Source organism: Rhamphochromis longiceps, linkage group LG12 (assembly GCF_057381845.1).
Source record: "Rhamphochromis longiceps isolate RC_006_pf linkage group LG12, R_longiceps_female_GT1.1, whole genome shotgun sequence".
NCBI lineage: Eukaryota > Metazoa > Chordata > Actinopteri > Cichliformes > Cichlidae > Rhamphochromis > Rhamphochromis longiceps.
This window is the reverse complement of record NC_140568.1, coordinates 40,417,178-40,434,359: the sequence shown is the minus strand read 5'-3', so window position 1 is coordinate 40,434,359 and position 17,182 is coordinate 40,417,178. Positions and strand designations below refer to the sequence as shown.

The window sequence follows — 17,182 nt, the reverse complement described above, 5'->3', positions numbered from 1 at the left end:
AGAAAGAAAGAAAGAAAGAAAGAAAGAAAAGGACAATGATGAGTTAAAGTTAGCATTTACAGAAATGGAGAAACATCAAGTTCACACAACACACAGACTGTTCCCAATGCTCTTAAAATAACCATATTTTTCTTACCTTTCAAACCTGCCTATGTAAACCCCGCTTTAATTTTTTTTTTCATTTCTGACTATTAATATTTAGTATCCTAATAATGAACTTATTTTAATAACCGGAGCTATTATTAAAAAAGTGGAGCACCGAGTCTGTCTTATGCTCAGTCTCTCGGTGTCTTTTTCCTGCTGGTAACTGAGGCGTTGTTTCAATAGACGATCTTCGATGAGGGCAGCAGCGCAGACGAAGGAAATGAAGTCCGTTATATGGATCCGTTATCCTTAGAATAAAGACCACACTGAAATCCTGAATGGGGTTTTCATTCTAATCGTAATTATATGATTATATAGAATCATAAGGGCAGTTCTTATTGTTATGTTTCATTTCATGTTAAACTAATATTCTTAAATCTATATTTTAATTATTTTTAACGTCATGAATCTTAACGTTTGGCTGAAACAATGAAGATTAAAAAAAAATAGCCCAAGTATTTCAATTTTGCATAAACATTTTAAAGTGTTCTTCACCCTCTCCCAGCCTGAACAAGAGCCTTTTTCTGTTATCATTTTGAACACAAATATTAATACAACTTCACAAATGGTCTGTCTGGCACGAAAAATTAGATATACTAAAGAAAAATGTCCTTTTTACGCTAAATAGTGAGCGAAAGATAATTTATTTTCCCGACCGCAATGATTTAAAACAAACTTCCAAATTCAGTGGTTTCTTTGTCAGCATCCTGGATCTGTCTTCTAAAATGAGCCATTTGACATCATATACACAGTTACATAACTTTTAGTCGCAGAAGCTACTCCACAGATGGGATATAAATGTTAGTTTGTGTTTCCGTGTTTCCATAATAACAGCCTGTAAACCTCTGCTTTACTAGACGAGGCATCAGCAGCTCATTTTTACCTCAACACTGACATCTAGTGTCACAGGAAAGAAAGAAGGAAAGAAAGTGAAAAAACTAGAAAATGCACTTTCTGAAGAAACTGCAGTTTGAATGCTGATAGATGTTTTGAGCTGAAATGAAATAATTGCTGAATGTTAAGTTAAAAATGTTGAATGAGCTGAAAAAGGTGGAATCATTCACCTGAAGGGTAAAGTGCACTTACAATTTTCCAAGTTTGGAAAGTAAACATCCTTAAAATCTAAAAAAGCTGAGTAATGACAAATAAATAAATAAATAAATAAATAAATAAATAAATAAATAAATAAGTCAGCATTCACACTAAATAGTACCATAATATATATAAAAATAATGAGTGATTATATTGTTTATTATTTGCTAAAATGTCTAATAAAGAAATAATCCATAGATTCTTTGTTTTTGTTTTCATTTAACAATAAAAAACATTAATAATTAAAAATGGAGACAATCTACCCAGATAAATATTTGAAACAATCTAAATACCGGACAGGTTGTTTTGGGTGTCAATGACATAAGTTTAACCACAAAAGGTTTTCCTCAGGTAAAGGCTCGGTGTGACAAGAATACCAAGTAGAAGATAATACTCAGATTACACTTTTATTACTCTTTATACCTGCTTCTTTCCAGTACGTGCCAGTAATACTGTGCCACATAGTTTGTATTTCATCCTCGTCTCTTTAAGCTTTCTTTTTTCTCATTTCTGTCCCTTCATCTGTTAAACGAGAGTTCTTCCTTCCCACCATCACCAACGGCTTCCTCACAGAGGACCATCTGAATGTTAAACTTATTCTCAATATTGTAGGTCTTTTTATTGTAATATAAATAATAATAATAATAATGTGACTGTTCTTGTGAATGGTTGCTATATATGTCACCCAATGGTTAGCAAGTTGCATCAATGTACTGTATAGATTTATCACACTTACACAAATATGTGCTTAATGGAACCAAGCTGCAATCATGTGGCTGAAAAGTGAAGGCAACAGAGAAGTGTTAAAAGCTGCAGTCCCTGTAATGGCTACTAATGATTGTACAAAAGTAAATCAATCATCAGAAACTGTTTTGTTAAAATGCCCAGTTTTACAAGGTGTGTATACGTGTCCTATCACTGGCAGCTGTAGCAATGTTCGGATTTTTAAAGTAACTGACTAACATGAATGGCTTTTTATTTAAGGAGTTTGTGCTTCAGTTTTGGTGCATGAAATTTCTGTATTATATTCCTCTTTTGCTTAGCACTAGTTAGTGGGTATCTGTGTGTTTGAAGATCACCCGTGCAGTTTTAGGGTGCAGATTCCTAAGCAAGCTTGCTAGTTGCTAACGTTTTGTTCAAATATGGTTGCTTTTGATTAAAAAAAACAACAGCACACAAAACCAAAGAAAAACATTGTTGTGGTAAAAATAGTCATGCTAAAGCTTCAAAATGTGGATAATATGGCATCTTTAATATGCAGCCTAATATTAATACTTGGCAACCTAAGGAATACTGGTATTTTACACTCGTAGCTGGAGCATGTACCTGGATTGTACCTTAGTGCTTATGGAAGAAACTATCTATGACCAAAAGAGACTGATAACATTATTTTTTATCCTGTAATGCTGGCCTGGGGATTTATTAGCAGTGACTCACTTCTGGAGTCAGCCTCAAATGGACATTTGCTTCGTTTTCCAGCCCCAGAGGCTACGGCTTGAACGGTAAATGACTGGTATGTAGCACCTTTCTACCTAATTTTGCGTTTTGCACTGCAAGTCTCATTCACACAGGGCTTTTATCTATACTTAAGGACATTTATCTAACATTGACATACACACTGTGATGGATGTATCAGGGGCAACCTGCCCAAGGAAGATCTATTGACCTTCTGATTGGTTGACAGCCTGCTCTACCACCTGAGCCACAGCTGCCGGTGGACACGGTGAAAACTCACATTAAAACAGACAAATGTTAACACGAATGACTTCACATTCAAGCAAACTTTATTAGTGTGATATGAAGCAGAAATGTAGGATGATAGCATGAGACATGAGCTTGGCCTATACACAGCTCTGCAGGTATGTGTGGTTACAGGTCATCAGGCACACACACTGTGTACTGTGTTTACACAGTTAACACACACAAACACACACACACACTTACTCACTTGTAAAGGATTTACAGGCAGGATTTTTTTTTTTGTTCGTTTTTTAAATTCGTAAACACAAAGTGCAAACTTTATATATTTTAGCACCAAAACTCAAAAATCTAGTCTATAGCACCAAAAAAGCATATTAAATCGTACAGGATACTGAAAAAATGAAATGTCCATTATATTTAAAAATGCCAAGAAACTGTCATCGAAATGTGTTTAAAGTTTCAAACATTAAATTAATACTGAAGCAGTCTATAGAAGCGCAGAGAGAGCATGCGTGTCTGTTTTGCCCCACTCACATGAAATAGTTTTTTGCAGTTTAAAATAGAAAAAGCGCACGAGGTCATGAGAAAACTAAATTAAAAGAAAAAACATGATATAAAGGCAAATAAATTCCTACTCAATCCTGCCCTGAAATTATTTAGGCTAAAAAAGTGTATCTAATGGCCTTTGGGTAAAAAGTAGCTTCTTTAAACAAACTTTTATGTTGGATATAAAAACTAAATGTGCAAAGTAAGAAAAAAATAAGAAACCAGTAACTCCAACTGTCAGATACATGTAGTAGTATGGAAGCAAAAAGTACAACGTCTCTCTCAATATAGAAATACAGTACACATGTCATGAATCAGAACTGCTGTGAAAGCCACAAACTGAGTTATTTTCCATCTCTGGTTTGGATCCATCATAAATCGATCATCTACCCCAGTAACTCAAAAATACTAAAATATTAATCAGCATATCGTCCCTATTTCAGGTATTTCCATGTCCTGAGTATTTTTTATTGTGTATATTTGAATCATCTGACTCACATGCGAACAAACTGTAAGTTTAACTCCTGTGCAGCTCTGTATGCGTCTTCTATGTTCATCTTCAGGCTCATATCCAGGGATTCACCTCAATAGCTGCAAAAAGCAAAGCAAAGGTACTGATGATTGATAGGTAGTTGGTTCCAGTCATTCTGAATTCATAAATTAGATAAAAGCTAAAGAAACATCCTGTATTTTCACTCAGAGACGTAAAATTAAGTTTACTTTTCTGTCAGCAAAATGCAGAATTCTGGCTTCGGTGAAATATTAAACTGAGCTGTGGGTATCTTGTAGAGACAGTAGGAAGTGGATGTGTTCCCCAGAACAAAGTCAGGAAATAAGGTGGAACTCCACAGGTTGAAACAACATAAAGAATCACAACAAATGTTGATTTTTTTTTTACTACTTAGACAAATCAGCTGATTAATAAACCTGCAGTTGCACCTTTTACATGTGATCATCAATCACAGAACACAGTTGCACCTTTATACCTGAAAGGAAGTCTTCACTTTCTAGTTTTGGAAAATCTATAATAAAAAATCAGTAATCAGTACAGAATTTATGTCTGTAACTGAATCTTTTCTCAGGTGTAGAAGGAGCTGTTTCACAAAGCAGCACAGATTAGTGAGTTACCCACTCTCTGTCTGGGCTTTACCAGGCTATAATCCAATGATGTAATGGTTAGGACTATCGCTTCAAAGGGAGAGGGTTCTTGGTTTCAACATGCTGGTCAGCTGGAGTCTTTCTGTAAGAAGCTTGCATGTTCTCCCTGTACCTGCATGGGTTCTCTCCAGGTATTTTTGGTTGCCTCCCACAGTCCAAAGATATTCAAGTTAATGTGTCACCACAGAAAAATCTTCATCTCATCCTCTTCCTAGCATCCCCCTCTGCCACACTGCTCTTCTACATATCCTCCTTCACTACAATTATGAATCTTCTTAGTGGTCTTCCACTTTTCCTCCTCCCTGACAGCTCTATATTTAGCTCCTCTCTCCAGTATATCAGCTATCCCTCTTCTGCACATGTCCACATCATCTTAGCCTTGCCTCTCTAACGTTGTGTCCAAATTGCTCAACCTGCTCTATCCCTCTGATATACTCATTCCTAATCCCGTCCATCCAGCTGTCTCCCAGTGAAGCATCTTCAGTTCTGCCACCTCCACCTCGGCCACCTGTCTTTTTGTTAGTGCCACCATCTCCAGACAGAATATCACAGCAGGTCTCGCTAACACCCAATGACGTCCTTATGTTAAAATGCATCAGCTGATTTCTTGTGATGTAATCACATGGTTCTATGGCTGTTCTTCTATTTCACAGCTTCACCAAATCAGCCTGAATTAACAGTAAAGGAAACGTAGAGGTTTCTCACGCTGTCACGGTGCATCCGGACACATGTGCAGAGGTGCCGGTGTACTGAACATCGCATCGAGCGACGTTGTTGTTGAAGTTGGACTCTGGAACTTGCTGTCTGGGGTTTACTGTCACCTGACAGGAAAGGAGTGTATTACAACACTCATCAGTGCAGAAGGTGAAAATTATATGACCAAATCAACAACATTTGGCAAAACTTTACTATTTTCAATCTTTAACAACTCAATAATATATTGTTTTGTATTTTAAAAAGGCACAGAACGGTCAAAACCATGACATGTGAATCAGACCTTCAGGATGTACTTTCCAGGAGAGACGTCAGTGATGTCAATCCACTGACAGTCGATGTCAGCATTGTAGGTGTCATAGCAACCTGGACTCAAACCCTATTAGAAAAACAAAGGGAAAAAAACTCCACATTAACACAGTCCTGTGAACTTAATATAAACATTCACAACACAATTTTAAGACATTTTTGTTGAGGCTTATGCGTAACGTCAATAAGGGATAGCTGTATTCATTCATCTGGCTGCATTTGTGGGTGTTTGGATTGCTAATCTATTCTTTGCATCACTTCTGCTTTTAAACGCTGTCAAACTTAATTCTTTCATCATGACCAGTTATTATCCTGCCTCCCCATGTGAGCCGATCAGCCCTGGATGTGCTATAAATCTCAGTCTTCTTCCGTCATTCTGCCTTTCAAACTCCACTTGCTTCAGCCACCACCAGGGGGTCCTGTCCTACGTCCCACTGTTGCTGGAGTCTGTTTTGCAATGTAGCTTAATTGCATTCAAGCTGTCAAATAGTTTATTAGTCAGACCGAATGAAAATTAATGTGCTAAATGATGAATTGCTGAATATATATAATTAATGGTTGTAAGTAGGGATGGGTATTGATAAGATTTTCACGATTCCGATTCCATTTTCGATTCTGTTTAACGATTCGATTCTCTTATCGATTCTCTTTAAAAAAGGAGAACACTAAGGTCGATTAGCTTAGAACTTTGTTTTATATCTTCTCTTTGAACAAGATAGAAATTTAGGAGTAACATGGCCTTACAAGCCCAACAGTGAGATCTTAAGAGATCCACAGCCTACGGCTCTTCAATGGGGTGTCAAAGGGGCCCCAGGAAAAAAAATTGTAAATGTAAAATAATAAAATAAATATTCTTCTGTAGCAATAACAAAGTATAACATAAATTATTCTGTAGCAATTACACAAGAATATCCAGAAATGTCCCTGCCTACAATTACACACATTCACTTACCGAATATCGGGGGCATCTGCTGTGGCAAATGGGTTCAAGCCTTTTACCACAAACTTAGTCACTGCTCGGTGACATTCGTCTATCCTGGCCTGAAAGGAGACGCTATCGGTAGACTGCAGCGAGAACTGCCAGCATCTGAGCCAGCCAGACTCTGTCTGTCTCTCTCATCATGGTCACCTAAATGCACAGTAATGGCAGGTTTTGTAATAAGGCAGATCGCGCTAACATAATATGCACTGTTAGTTGATTATTTACCTGCCGCATTAACGGGAGAGGACGTGCAAACGTTACCGCTGCTGCTGGGTTGAGATTCACGAGTCCGGAGCGGAATTAAAAACACGACATTCATTTAAGGTCATCGCGTGTTTTGTGAGCAAATGCTTTTGCATATTCGTAGTGTTTCCTCCCTTAAATGAAATATCTACTTTGCAAGTATTGCAAGTTGCCCTGTTGTCATCCGTTCTCGTAAAGTATAACCAAACTTTTGAGCGTTTGAGCCGCTTACGCGCCGTGTTTCCTGCCAGGTAAATGACGCTCCGCAACGTGATGACGTCATTCGGGGCGACTGGAATCGATAAGGGAATCGTTTGCAAAAATGGCAAACAATTCCAAGGAATTGAAACAGTGGGAACCGGTTCTCAACAAGAACCGGTTTTCGATACCCATCCCTAGTTGTAAGAGACATGGCTCTTATAGAATAAAAACCTGTGCTGTCTACAGTCTGTGAGCTCAGAAATCATCTAGTTTCAGGCCCTAAACTAGGCTACATATTGTTAAGCAAGAGTACTTTTTCCTTGTTCCTTTTAATATTAAGATTTTTAAAATATTGATTTCTTCTTTTTTTTGTAAAAAAAAAAAAAAAATGGCATCAATGAGTTTTCAGCTTTCAGGAACCAGGAAAAAAGTTGCTTTAGCTGAAACTAAGAACTGCTTCATAAGATCAAAAGTACTCATTATACAGTACTCTGTCATATTTATAAAAGATATGACGTCTACAAGTCAGGTTAATGTGTTTTTCTCCTTAATAGTAATATAGAAGTAATCCAATATATAAATGAATTTACTTCCATATTGTCCCCAATGTGTTTTTGTACCTGAGTGTGTGAGGTGCAGGCGAAGCGGCGATAGTATCCTGGATCACAGGAGGTGTCCTCCAGACAGAAGCTGGCCTTGTGACCCTCAGCCACTTGACTATAAGTTCGGGAATCCAGCAGCTCGTACAGGCTGAACTCGTCCATGCTGTGGAAGTGACTGAATAACACCACAATAAAGTCACAGTGTGGCAGTAAACTACCAAATAACTGGGAAAGTAAGTCCAGGAACAATACTGGGATAATAAATGTATACCAACGTGAATCTCTTAAACCCTTTCATCTGGCAACCTACTTATGACAGCTGTGCCACTCCCAGGCATATCGAGGTTTGCTGGGCAGGAAGTCGGCCGTTCCCTGGTTCTTCACCCTCTGAGGAAACCTCAGTAAAACTCTGGTGTCATAATCCTGAGAATAACGAGAAGACCTAGAGGAGGAGAGATGATGGCGAGAGACGAGCTCAAAGTCAAGTCTTCAGTTTGAATGAATAAAAGAGGGAATTCTGCACAAACACTGAGTCTTGTGTCCATCACTGAAATGGAAATGATTTGGAATTTCAGTAGATGAGGTATGTTCCATGTAAAGTATGTTATTAAATGTATCTTATAAATCATATAATATTCTTTTGGGACACAGGTAGATGGTTACCCAAATACAGCACTTCATCAGAATCAGAATCGTGTTTAGTGGCCATTTATATGTGCAGATACATACAAGGAATTTGGTTCCGGTAGATGGTGACTCTCAAGCACAGCATCAGTTGATATCTATCTATCTATCTATCTATCTATCTATCTATCTATCTATCTATCTATCTATCTATCTATCTATCTATCTATCTATCTATCTATCTATCTATCTATCTATCTATCTATCTATCTATCTATCTATCTACACACACATATATCTGCTTAGCACTTTTTATATTTATTTAAGTCTGTGTCTTATAGTATGTTTCGCACTAAGTACCGCAGCAATTTCCTAATGTTATAAATTTGCTCAAGATTTAGCAATAAATTCTGACTCTGATTCTGATACTATGTAAAAAACAAACTTGTGTGTATATGCTGACGTCTGCACACCAGGGGGCGCTGCTGAACGAACCTGCAGTAAGTTGTCAGCTTCCTTCACTGAGCTCCTGAATTTTGGTCAGTCCTAGCTTCACATTTTTATGTCATACACAGAAATTATCTCAATGGGAGTAAAAAAGGACACCAGCATTTGTCTGACTGTGCAGCTAGTTATTAGTGAAGGCATCTGTCCCTCTCCTTTTATACTGTTTCACATCTGAAACTAAAAAAACTATTTTGTCCATTCACACATTAGTTTTTCGTTCAATCAGTCACTCATACTCAAAGTGAAGTTACAGCTGATTGGTGAATTTTAAAACGCACAGTGTGAAAATAAAATATATCTGATAACAGGCAGCAGAACCGAGGCCTGCAGTCAGCTGTGTTATCTTACGTGGCAAGGCAGTTCTCCTCTGCAGCACAGCGCAGGTTGTACATGGGCACTCTCTGGACGTAGGTAGCGAGCTGGATGTAGTATGGATCAGGAACCAGATCAGGGAGTCCTGCAAACAAGACACGGCAGATGTATACTGTTTTCATCCCTTTCCACTTTCACTCACATGACATTATGACATCAGAAAGTAAAACCTTTAAACTAAACTTTAAAAGTGACACCTTGGCTCAGTATACTACTGAGATACCGTGTAGTTTAACATGTAGGTCTAAGTTGAAAGCCAGCAACATTTAGCTTTAAGATCAGCCCCTTAAGGCATATTATAAATGTGCTTAGGAAAAACTTATAAACTGGTCGTGCCAAATAGTCAAAGCTGAAATGGGCTGTTACAGGATCTTTACACTGAAACACCTGCAGGCATTGTGTATATGGAGGAAGGCTGTAGAAACTCCAAATCTACCTTATTTCAAGTCAACATTTAAAGGGTTATTGGTTGAGCATGAACGCTGAGCCTATAAAAAGCTGCATGTAGACAAAATAACATGAGGTTATGAGCCAACACTTAACACAAGCGATGTGAGGTGTTTAAATATATGGTAAGCTCACAGTCTTATGAAAAAAAAAACTTACGTTTGTGTAATTTTACTGATTTTAATCATGCCAGCTTGTTTTGTGATGGTTTGTCAGTGACGTCCTAATGAATAAGCAAGCTAGTTTTCTTACCATTCTGGTGGTAGCTGGTGCCATAACCGGGTCGGGGTTGAACCCGAGGTCTAGGTCTGTAGTACGAGTTGTAGTAGTTATAGTAAGGGTCATAGTTGGAAGGCTTGTACGGGTTGTAGGGATCATCTCCCACCATCACGTCCTCCCGTCCAACCGCGCCGGAGTCAGGTCGCTGCCGCCGCTGGTGCGTCATGGCGCGTAATTGCGCCGAGCTGCTGGCCGCAGGGACCCTCGGGGAGCCCCGGGCTGTATCGTTAGCACTGCTGAGGACAACCACGGGGTTCCCCTGGCTGGGTGATCCGCTTTGCCTCCTTGCGGAGGGCCTGTACTGAGAGCCACGGCTCAGGATGCTGAAAACCTGCCCGTTATGTTGCCATGTCAACCCCCGACGAAGTGAATCAGCAGCAGGACCTTCCTGGGCGCGAGCTCCATCCAGAAAAGCACAGAGGAAACAAATGTGTGCAAAAGAAATCAGCAAAACGATGGGGGAGAGCTCCTTCATTATTAATAGCAAATCTCTTGAGTTTTTAATGAGAGTTGCTCTTTTTCCAGCCACACAGCTGCTGATTCAAGGACTTCCTCTCAAATGTTTGAGCGCAAGAGAGTGAGAGAGAGAGAGAGAGAGAGAGAGAGAGAGAGAGAGAGAGAGAGAGAGAGAGAGAGGGAGAGGTGGTTTAAGTTTAAGTATCAGATGTGGCTTCAGACTCTCATTTGGTGTAATTGTAACTTCTTTATTCTCGCTTCAACTCAAAAAATAAAAAAGCATACAGTTGAAACTGAGTTTTGTAGATGTCCAGTAAGTTTCCCAGCAGTCTCCAGCTGTGTGCTATCAAATGGGAATTATTTTTTATGAAGTTCACAAGTGCACTGTAGAAATTAGAGTTAAAGTCAGGCCCTTCCACTGCAAGTACAATCTCACAAAAGTACCCTGGGAGCCAGTTACTGGACCTCACTGTAACTACATGTACCTTTTTGCAAGTTTATGTTTTAAAGTAGCCAAAGTTGTATATTGACACCATGTCTGATAGAGTTTAAGGTGTGATAACAGGAGGCAATTTCAACTTAGCTAAGTATGAAAAGAAATCAGGTAAAATATGCATTTTTCTCTAAAATATTAAGCTTTTACTGTATTTTCTTGTAAGTTGACTGAATGTATTTCATGCATTCTGTCAGGTTTATGTTATGTTTATCTTTCTTTCCTAATTGCAGTATGAGGAAGAATTTAGCACTGACATTTCACAGCAAGAAGGTTTTGGGTTTGACAGCATGAGGCCTCCGTTCTCCCTGTTGTAGCAACTGTTTAGTCTCTCAGTCTAAACACATGCATATTACATTAATTGTTGCTTCTAAAACTGGTCATAAGTGCAGAAATAATAAAGCTTTGAGTGTTTATTAAGGTCAGAAGACTACCATACAATGAATTATTAATAGTTCTGAAGTTTGATGACTTTTTAAAATGTCCAGTTTGGTGCTATTACATCAAGATGAAAAAATGTTAGTAGAGGTTCACGAACAGTCTATGTAAGGCACAAACTACAAGGGTACAGAGGCAGTACCTTAGAAGTTATGATACCAATGACAAGCCTTTGTGCTGCTGAAAGTACAGTACTGCATTTAGAGACTTTACAAAAAAATACAGATGCTCTCTGTCTCTTTCACACACAATGTGAAGTTTATTGTCTTGGTTTACATGTTTGAAAGAGGCTCCTGATTTTTACACTAAACATGTGGAAGGCTCGACCAGCAGTTTTACACATTGTCCTATTTGTTTTCATTGAGGCTTTTCCCCAGGCCTCACAATTATAGTTCATATCCCAGCCAAACCCAAACTGCAGATGCAGCTCAGGAGCACCAGATATCATGAAACTGCAGCTTTACCCAAATGTGGCAAATGGAAAATATCATCAGGGGAGATTTGTGATTTAAAATGGATCATGACAGCAATGCATGAAAACCTTTAAATTCCAGATTTCAATGCTGTGGATGGATTTCTCCATGAAGCATAAAGTAATTTTGACTGTGATTCAGAAAGTTTGATGTTTATGAACAAGAAAAAAAGAAAGCAAACCGCTGCATGTCAGAAGGCGTTGGTTTGAGACATTTCGAAACTAAAATCTTATCAAGCTTTACTAGAAAAGACGGCACCAAAAACAGCTCCTTCTTTTTCACTTTTAAATTCCAGGCTATTGTCTCCTCTTCACAGGATGAGGCGTAATTAGGGTGATGCTTTGACTTCATAGCAGTCCTGTCTCAGTCGAATTATGTCTGTGGCCAGAGCTGCTCAACTTTACTCAGAGATCTAAAGATACTGATTTCTGACTCACTATTGCTTTAGCGTGTCCACCCTTCATTTAAAAAGAAGAAAAAAGACCTCTCAGGGTAAAAAAGGAGTCCAGTATGCTCCAGTTATTTGTGGCCCAAAACTAGGGGCTTATATTTTGTGGGTATTTATGGTATTAAAAATACATATATCATATTTTTTTAACATATTTTTAATCATAATAAGGTGTGCTCCAGTGACTCGACACCTACAGGTTTTGTCTGGCTTTATTGGAAAATAATAAGCTCCTCTCATGCTGAGCGCTCAGGATGCTTTAGAAAAAAAGCTGAAATTGAAGCACTTACCAACTGAGAAGTTTCCTCCTCTGAGTGCACAGTAAAACACAACCTGCCACCCACAGAGCCACAGCTCCTTCCCTTTAAACCAATCCAGATAAATCACTTCAAATGCTTTAGGTTACACTATACATTTTCTGTTTAACATGTCAGTGAGTTATGTTTCCATCCGGAGTGGTCTTTACACACTTTAAGGAGAACCTAACCTGTATCCTTACCTTGGTCCTTGTATATTTCCTTTAATGAGATGGTAAAAAATCTGCTTGCTCTTGTCTGAGACCTTGAAAATGTTGTTTACAGTTTGTTGTCCTTGTTTTCATGTCGCTTAATGTGCAAAGTACTTATTTTGGTATCCACAGTTTGATAATGAACCTGTTCATTGTTCCCCGGAGGAACAGTGGAGCATCTGCAAATGATCAGCTGCTTCATCTACTGTAATGACAGGAGTCTCACCAGCTCTGCAGTCATTGTTTGGAAGAAGCTCAGAGAAGGAAAATAGATTTTAATTATGTTGGTACCCAGAAACTGTCTCAAGACTAATCATTACTCAAAATGTTAAGTATATTTCTCTCTCAGTTCCTAATTTATTCCTTTTAACTGATTAATTCCTGTTAATACTGATACCTGAAACTGGCACTGAAATTGTCCAATCAACATGTTTGTTTGTTTGTGAAGAAAACCCTGTTCAGCAATGTTAATTCAGGGCTTCAGATGGTAAAGCTTGGGGATTTGCCATATGCAATTAAAGATTATAAATTATAATTAAAGAAGTGGGGTAAAGTAAAGAGAAAAAAAATCTAAACAAGCTCATTATCAAGCACTATGAATTTCACATTGTTGATGGGGTTGATGGGGTCATCTACTTTCTACAAAGGTTTGCTCCAAGCCCTGCCCATATTACAAGGCAGGTACTTTTTGCTCATTACCTCAGGACATGTATAAAGTTGCAGGCAGTACAAATGCAGCACTCCAAGCTTGTGCAACTAAAATCAACCCATTCAGCTCTTGTGGTTGCCACTTATTTTCTTTCTGGCTTCAAATATCAGACACAGTAGACTAGAAGGTGAAAACATAACTTTATAACTACCTGCTGCCTGTAGGTTTCCATAATGATTTTACAGTTCTTTTACTTCTCAATAAAATGCTTCATGGCCTTGCAGCAGCCTGCTTGTCTGACTTGCTTGTCGTAGACTTGGAGGCTTGCAGGACTTGGAGCGGTCGTAGACTTTGTTTGATTTATCTGTGGTTTGTAACAGAAATATGATGCAGTGTAAATACTGCTGTTATATTGTTGTAATTATGCATTTTTGACTACATGTGAAATGTGTTCTTGTCTTGTCTGCTGCAGAGTTTATCTGCACAGGAAAACAAATACTTAGAATATTTCTCTAAGAAATCATCAATCTACACCAGATATGCATGAAAATCATACTGATTCCTTTTGTCTTAAATTCATAGAAGCACACCAGGTTGCCTTTTGGGGTTTTGTGTTGGAGCAGAAATGCTTTTGCATGGTGTTTTGGTGAGTAGCTGCAGGTAGCCGCTTCAGCCACAAACACGTGTACAAATTTTAACTGATTCCTTCACTGCTAAAGGAAAAAGTGAACTGCCTGAACAAGAGCCGCTTTTTACAACATTTGTGTGAAGATCAAAGGAGGGCGGATTTTATCACAGCTCACTGCACTTCCCTTTCAGCAATACAAGGCTGTTCCCAATGAGAAGCAGGTGTCGGCCTGATCTGAGCACTTTAAACAGCCTCATAATGAGGGCTGGCTACCTGGAGGGTGCCTACTGCACACGGGACACATAACAACCCATGGAAACCAGGCACAATAGCAGTACCTTCATCATTACAAACATCATCATCACCTTTGGTATGTGTAGAAAACAGTGGATGAAACAAGAGATCCATAACAAAGCCACGAAATTGAAAAAAACAACAACATGATTGTGTTGTCAGCTCCCCGTCTTAAACCACGTTTAAGGTTTGATGTTAGTCAGTGGCACACCTGCATTCAACAACTTAGACACGTGAGGCACGTGACAGCACTTCATTCTAACCATGTGTTAAACTACAGTAGGGGGTCTCAAATGTCTTTTGGCACCCACTTCAGAAGTAAGGTCACGCCTTGCACCCCATGGTAGATTTCTTTAAAGAATCAATTTAAGATGAAGTACAAAATCATTACCAATCCCTCGTTTGTGTATTTTTTCTAATAGAAACTATATTCATGAGACTTTGGGTGGCAGTAAACTGCAGTGTGCATGGCTGAATGGGTTAAAAACATTCTTATTTACCAGGTCAGTACAAAGCTGCAGTTACATCAATTTAGTGTGAAAACACTGATTATATCACACCAGATACATTCACAAGCTTGTGTGTCACAATTTAACATGTGATATTTAAACAACCAAAAAAAGAGACTGTTTTCTGAAAAATCACTCTTAATCATCAGAATAAAATAAAAAAAAATATCATAATGAATCATTTTTAAAAGAAAAAGTGTTTTTTTCACCCTTAAAGGGAGGCTTCAGCTGCTAATGTGTTAGTATGACTTTCTGCGAGTTGAGCTGGTTGAGTCAGTGGCTTATGGTGCTGTTCCAAAAGTGTCATCAAATAATTGGTGACAAATTAAACTTGGACAAATTAAAAAAAATGTGGTTGTCTAATTGCAGCTTTGTGGGTTTTATTTCCAGCCCCAGCACATGCCATCCATCCATAGGTCAAGAAACCAAACAGCAGGTTTCCCCCGGTGTGTGTGTGTGTGTCTACTGATTATGGTTAAAAGGCAACAAGTCAACAAGTGAAGCTGTAAATCAGTCAGGCCTTCAGACACTCTTTCACTGTGATCTTTATTGTATTTGTCTGTAGTTATTTCCATCTTTGTCCTCTAAATTTTATTTAATTTAAACTAATCCATACGAATTTTTGAAATTTTTGGATATTTGAAAAAGCTACCATGCTACCAAAACCAAAAAATGTTATATAAAAGGTGAAAAATTTGGAATCAAAATATAGGCAGTTAACTAGTCTTCCCATCCATCCATCCATCCATCCATCCATCCATCCATCCATCCATCCAACCAGAGCATTGCTTTCACTTCATTGCTGCTGATCTGCTTGTAAAGTTGCTGAGAAACTCATGAAAAACACATCAACTAGCTGGCCCCTTCCTCTATCCTGAGGTCAAACAGCTGGGGGACAGATAGCACCCATAAACAGCAGAGCGTGGGGGTTGTCATTTCTGTGCAGTTACTTTGACGAGAGAACCTGTCAATCACCCTGTATGGGCAGGGCTGCACGTTGTTGGCATTGGTACTTTCATCTGGTGGTCTCTGCTCTCCATGTACAGTTCAGTATCTGCCACCTGCTCGCTTGTAGTAATCTGATTGTTACACTCAAACAGAGACCTCTAGAAAAGCTCCATTTAAATAAAACAAATCAAAGCAAAGCAAAAGGCTTTTGTAAAATTCCTCAGAGCACTAACTGTGTCAAAACCCCTGAGAGCAGTTCTAGAGGCGGAAATATCAATTAACACTCCCAAAGTAACAAACATTTAAAATATAAATCATTCTAAAATGTAATTTACTTTCACAAAGGGAAAGGAAATAAAACGTTTTGTTCATGGTCATCCATACATTTCAGCACCTAAGCTAATCAATTTTAAATAATATAATTTCATTCTTTGAAGTGATGTTAGAGAAAAATAACACCAAGCCCTCAATCTTGTGCGTGATTTGGCCCATTTAGGACCAATTTGCTGGTTCCTTCTTTCCATCCTTTTTATTCTGTGGTCTTTCCTATTATAACTCCTGCAGGGACCCTGTTTCCTGACATGGACCATTAAATCTTTAATCGACACAAACTAATGAGGCTTTATTCAGCCAGATGTTTGAACTTGAAAACAATTATTATTTTCCGGATTCTTAGGGTTTCAAGATATATTTATTTTTGGCAAAATAAGAATTAAAACCGAGTTCTTAAAATGGCACATGGGCATTTACCTGCATCAAAACACAACAGTGGCATTATTTAATGAATGACCCGAATCCTTTATCTGTGCACACAAGGCTTAACATTCCTCCGTGTATCATATTTTATTCAGTTAAAGATTAAAGATTGTGCTGTTGCTTCGATTCATTCATGACTGGCTTATAGCATCCTGCTGTTTGCTCTGTAGGAGCTGTGAGAGTTTATACAGACATCCAGATTCTTCCACGAGTGAACATAATGCAAAAACCAGAGTTAGAAGAGTTCTGGTTTTATAACTATTTATGTTTAACTGATGTAGATTACATTAATTTATCTGCAAATTTAAATATAAAGGTTTTTGGATGGGACTGATGGCTGGCAGTAAATATGAAAGGATCTATTTATTTAGAAGCAAATCAAAATTTGGGAGCCAGAAAAACGGAAAACTGAGAAACAGAACGGAGATTAAATGGCAACCTAACAAAGACTGAGGGTTCAGTGGAAAAGCTAAAAAAAACATTTACTCCCTACAACATTTTCCTTGTTACCTTTTCTTCACCACAGTAGAAAACCTTATGAGGTGAAGAAAGGTGGGAAGAAGAATCAGTAAGAAGAAGCAAGAGACTCCATAGTGTAGTGGTTTACACATTCACCTTAAAACTGTAAGGTTTGGTTTGGTCCAATCATAGATGGAGACCC

The 17,182-nt window shown here is 38.3% G+C and overlaps 1 protein-coding gene across 1 annotated transcript; it reads right to left on the bottom strand.

The window, feature by feature from the left end:
- Window positions 1–3,012: 3,012 nt before the first annotated feature.
- lox (lysyl oxidase) lies at window positions 3,013–10,437 on the bottom strand. Its single transcript, XM_085426342.1, has 7 exons — window positions 9,895–10,437; window positions 9,172–9,280; window positions 8,003–8,134; window positions 7,711–7,867; window positions 5,639–5,734; window positions 5,347–5,462; window positions 3,013–4,074 (listed from the first exon to the last, which is right to left on the bottom strand). Exons 1-7 carry the CDS (start codon window positions 10,394–10,396, stop codon window positions 4,068–4,070), a joined length of 1,119 nt encoding a protein of 372 aa, XP_085282468.1. The 5' UTR covers window positions 10,397–10,437; the 3' UTR covers window positions 3,013–4,067.
- Window positions 10,438–17,182: the final 6,745 nt, after the last annotated feature.

Bases quoted from the DNA above. Each gene is read 5' to 3' on its own strand.
- lox (XM_085426342.1), bottom strand. From the start codon at position 10,396: ATGAAGGAGCTCTCCCCCATCGTTTTGCTGATTTCTTTTGCACACATT. The intron at 8,135-9,171 runs GTAAGATAACAC...CTCCTCCTCTAG, and splicing joins GAGGAGAACTGCCTTGCCAC to GTCTTCTCGTTATTCTCAGG. The intron at 5,463-5,638 runs GTCTGATTCACA...CTTTCCTGTCAG, and splicing joins CTGGAAAGTACATCCTGAAG to GTGACAGTAAACCCCAGACA.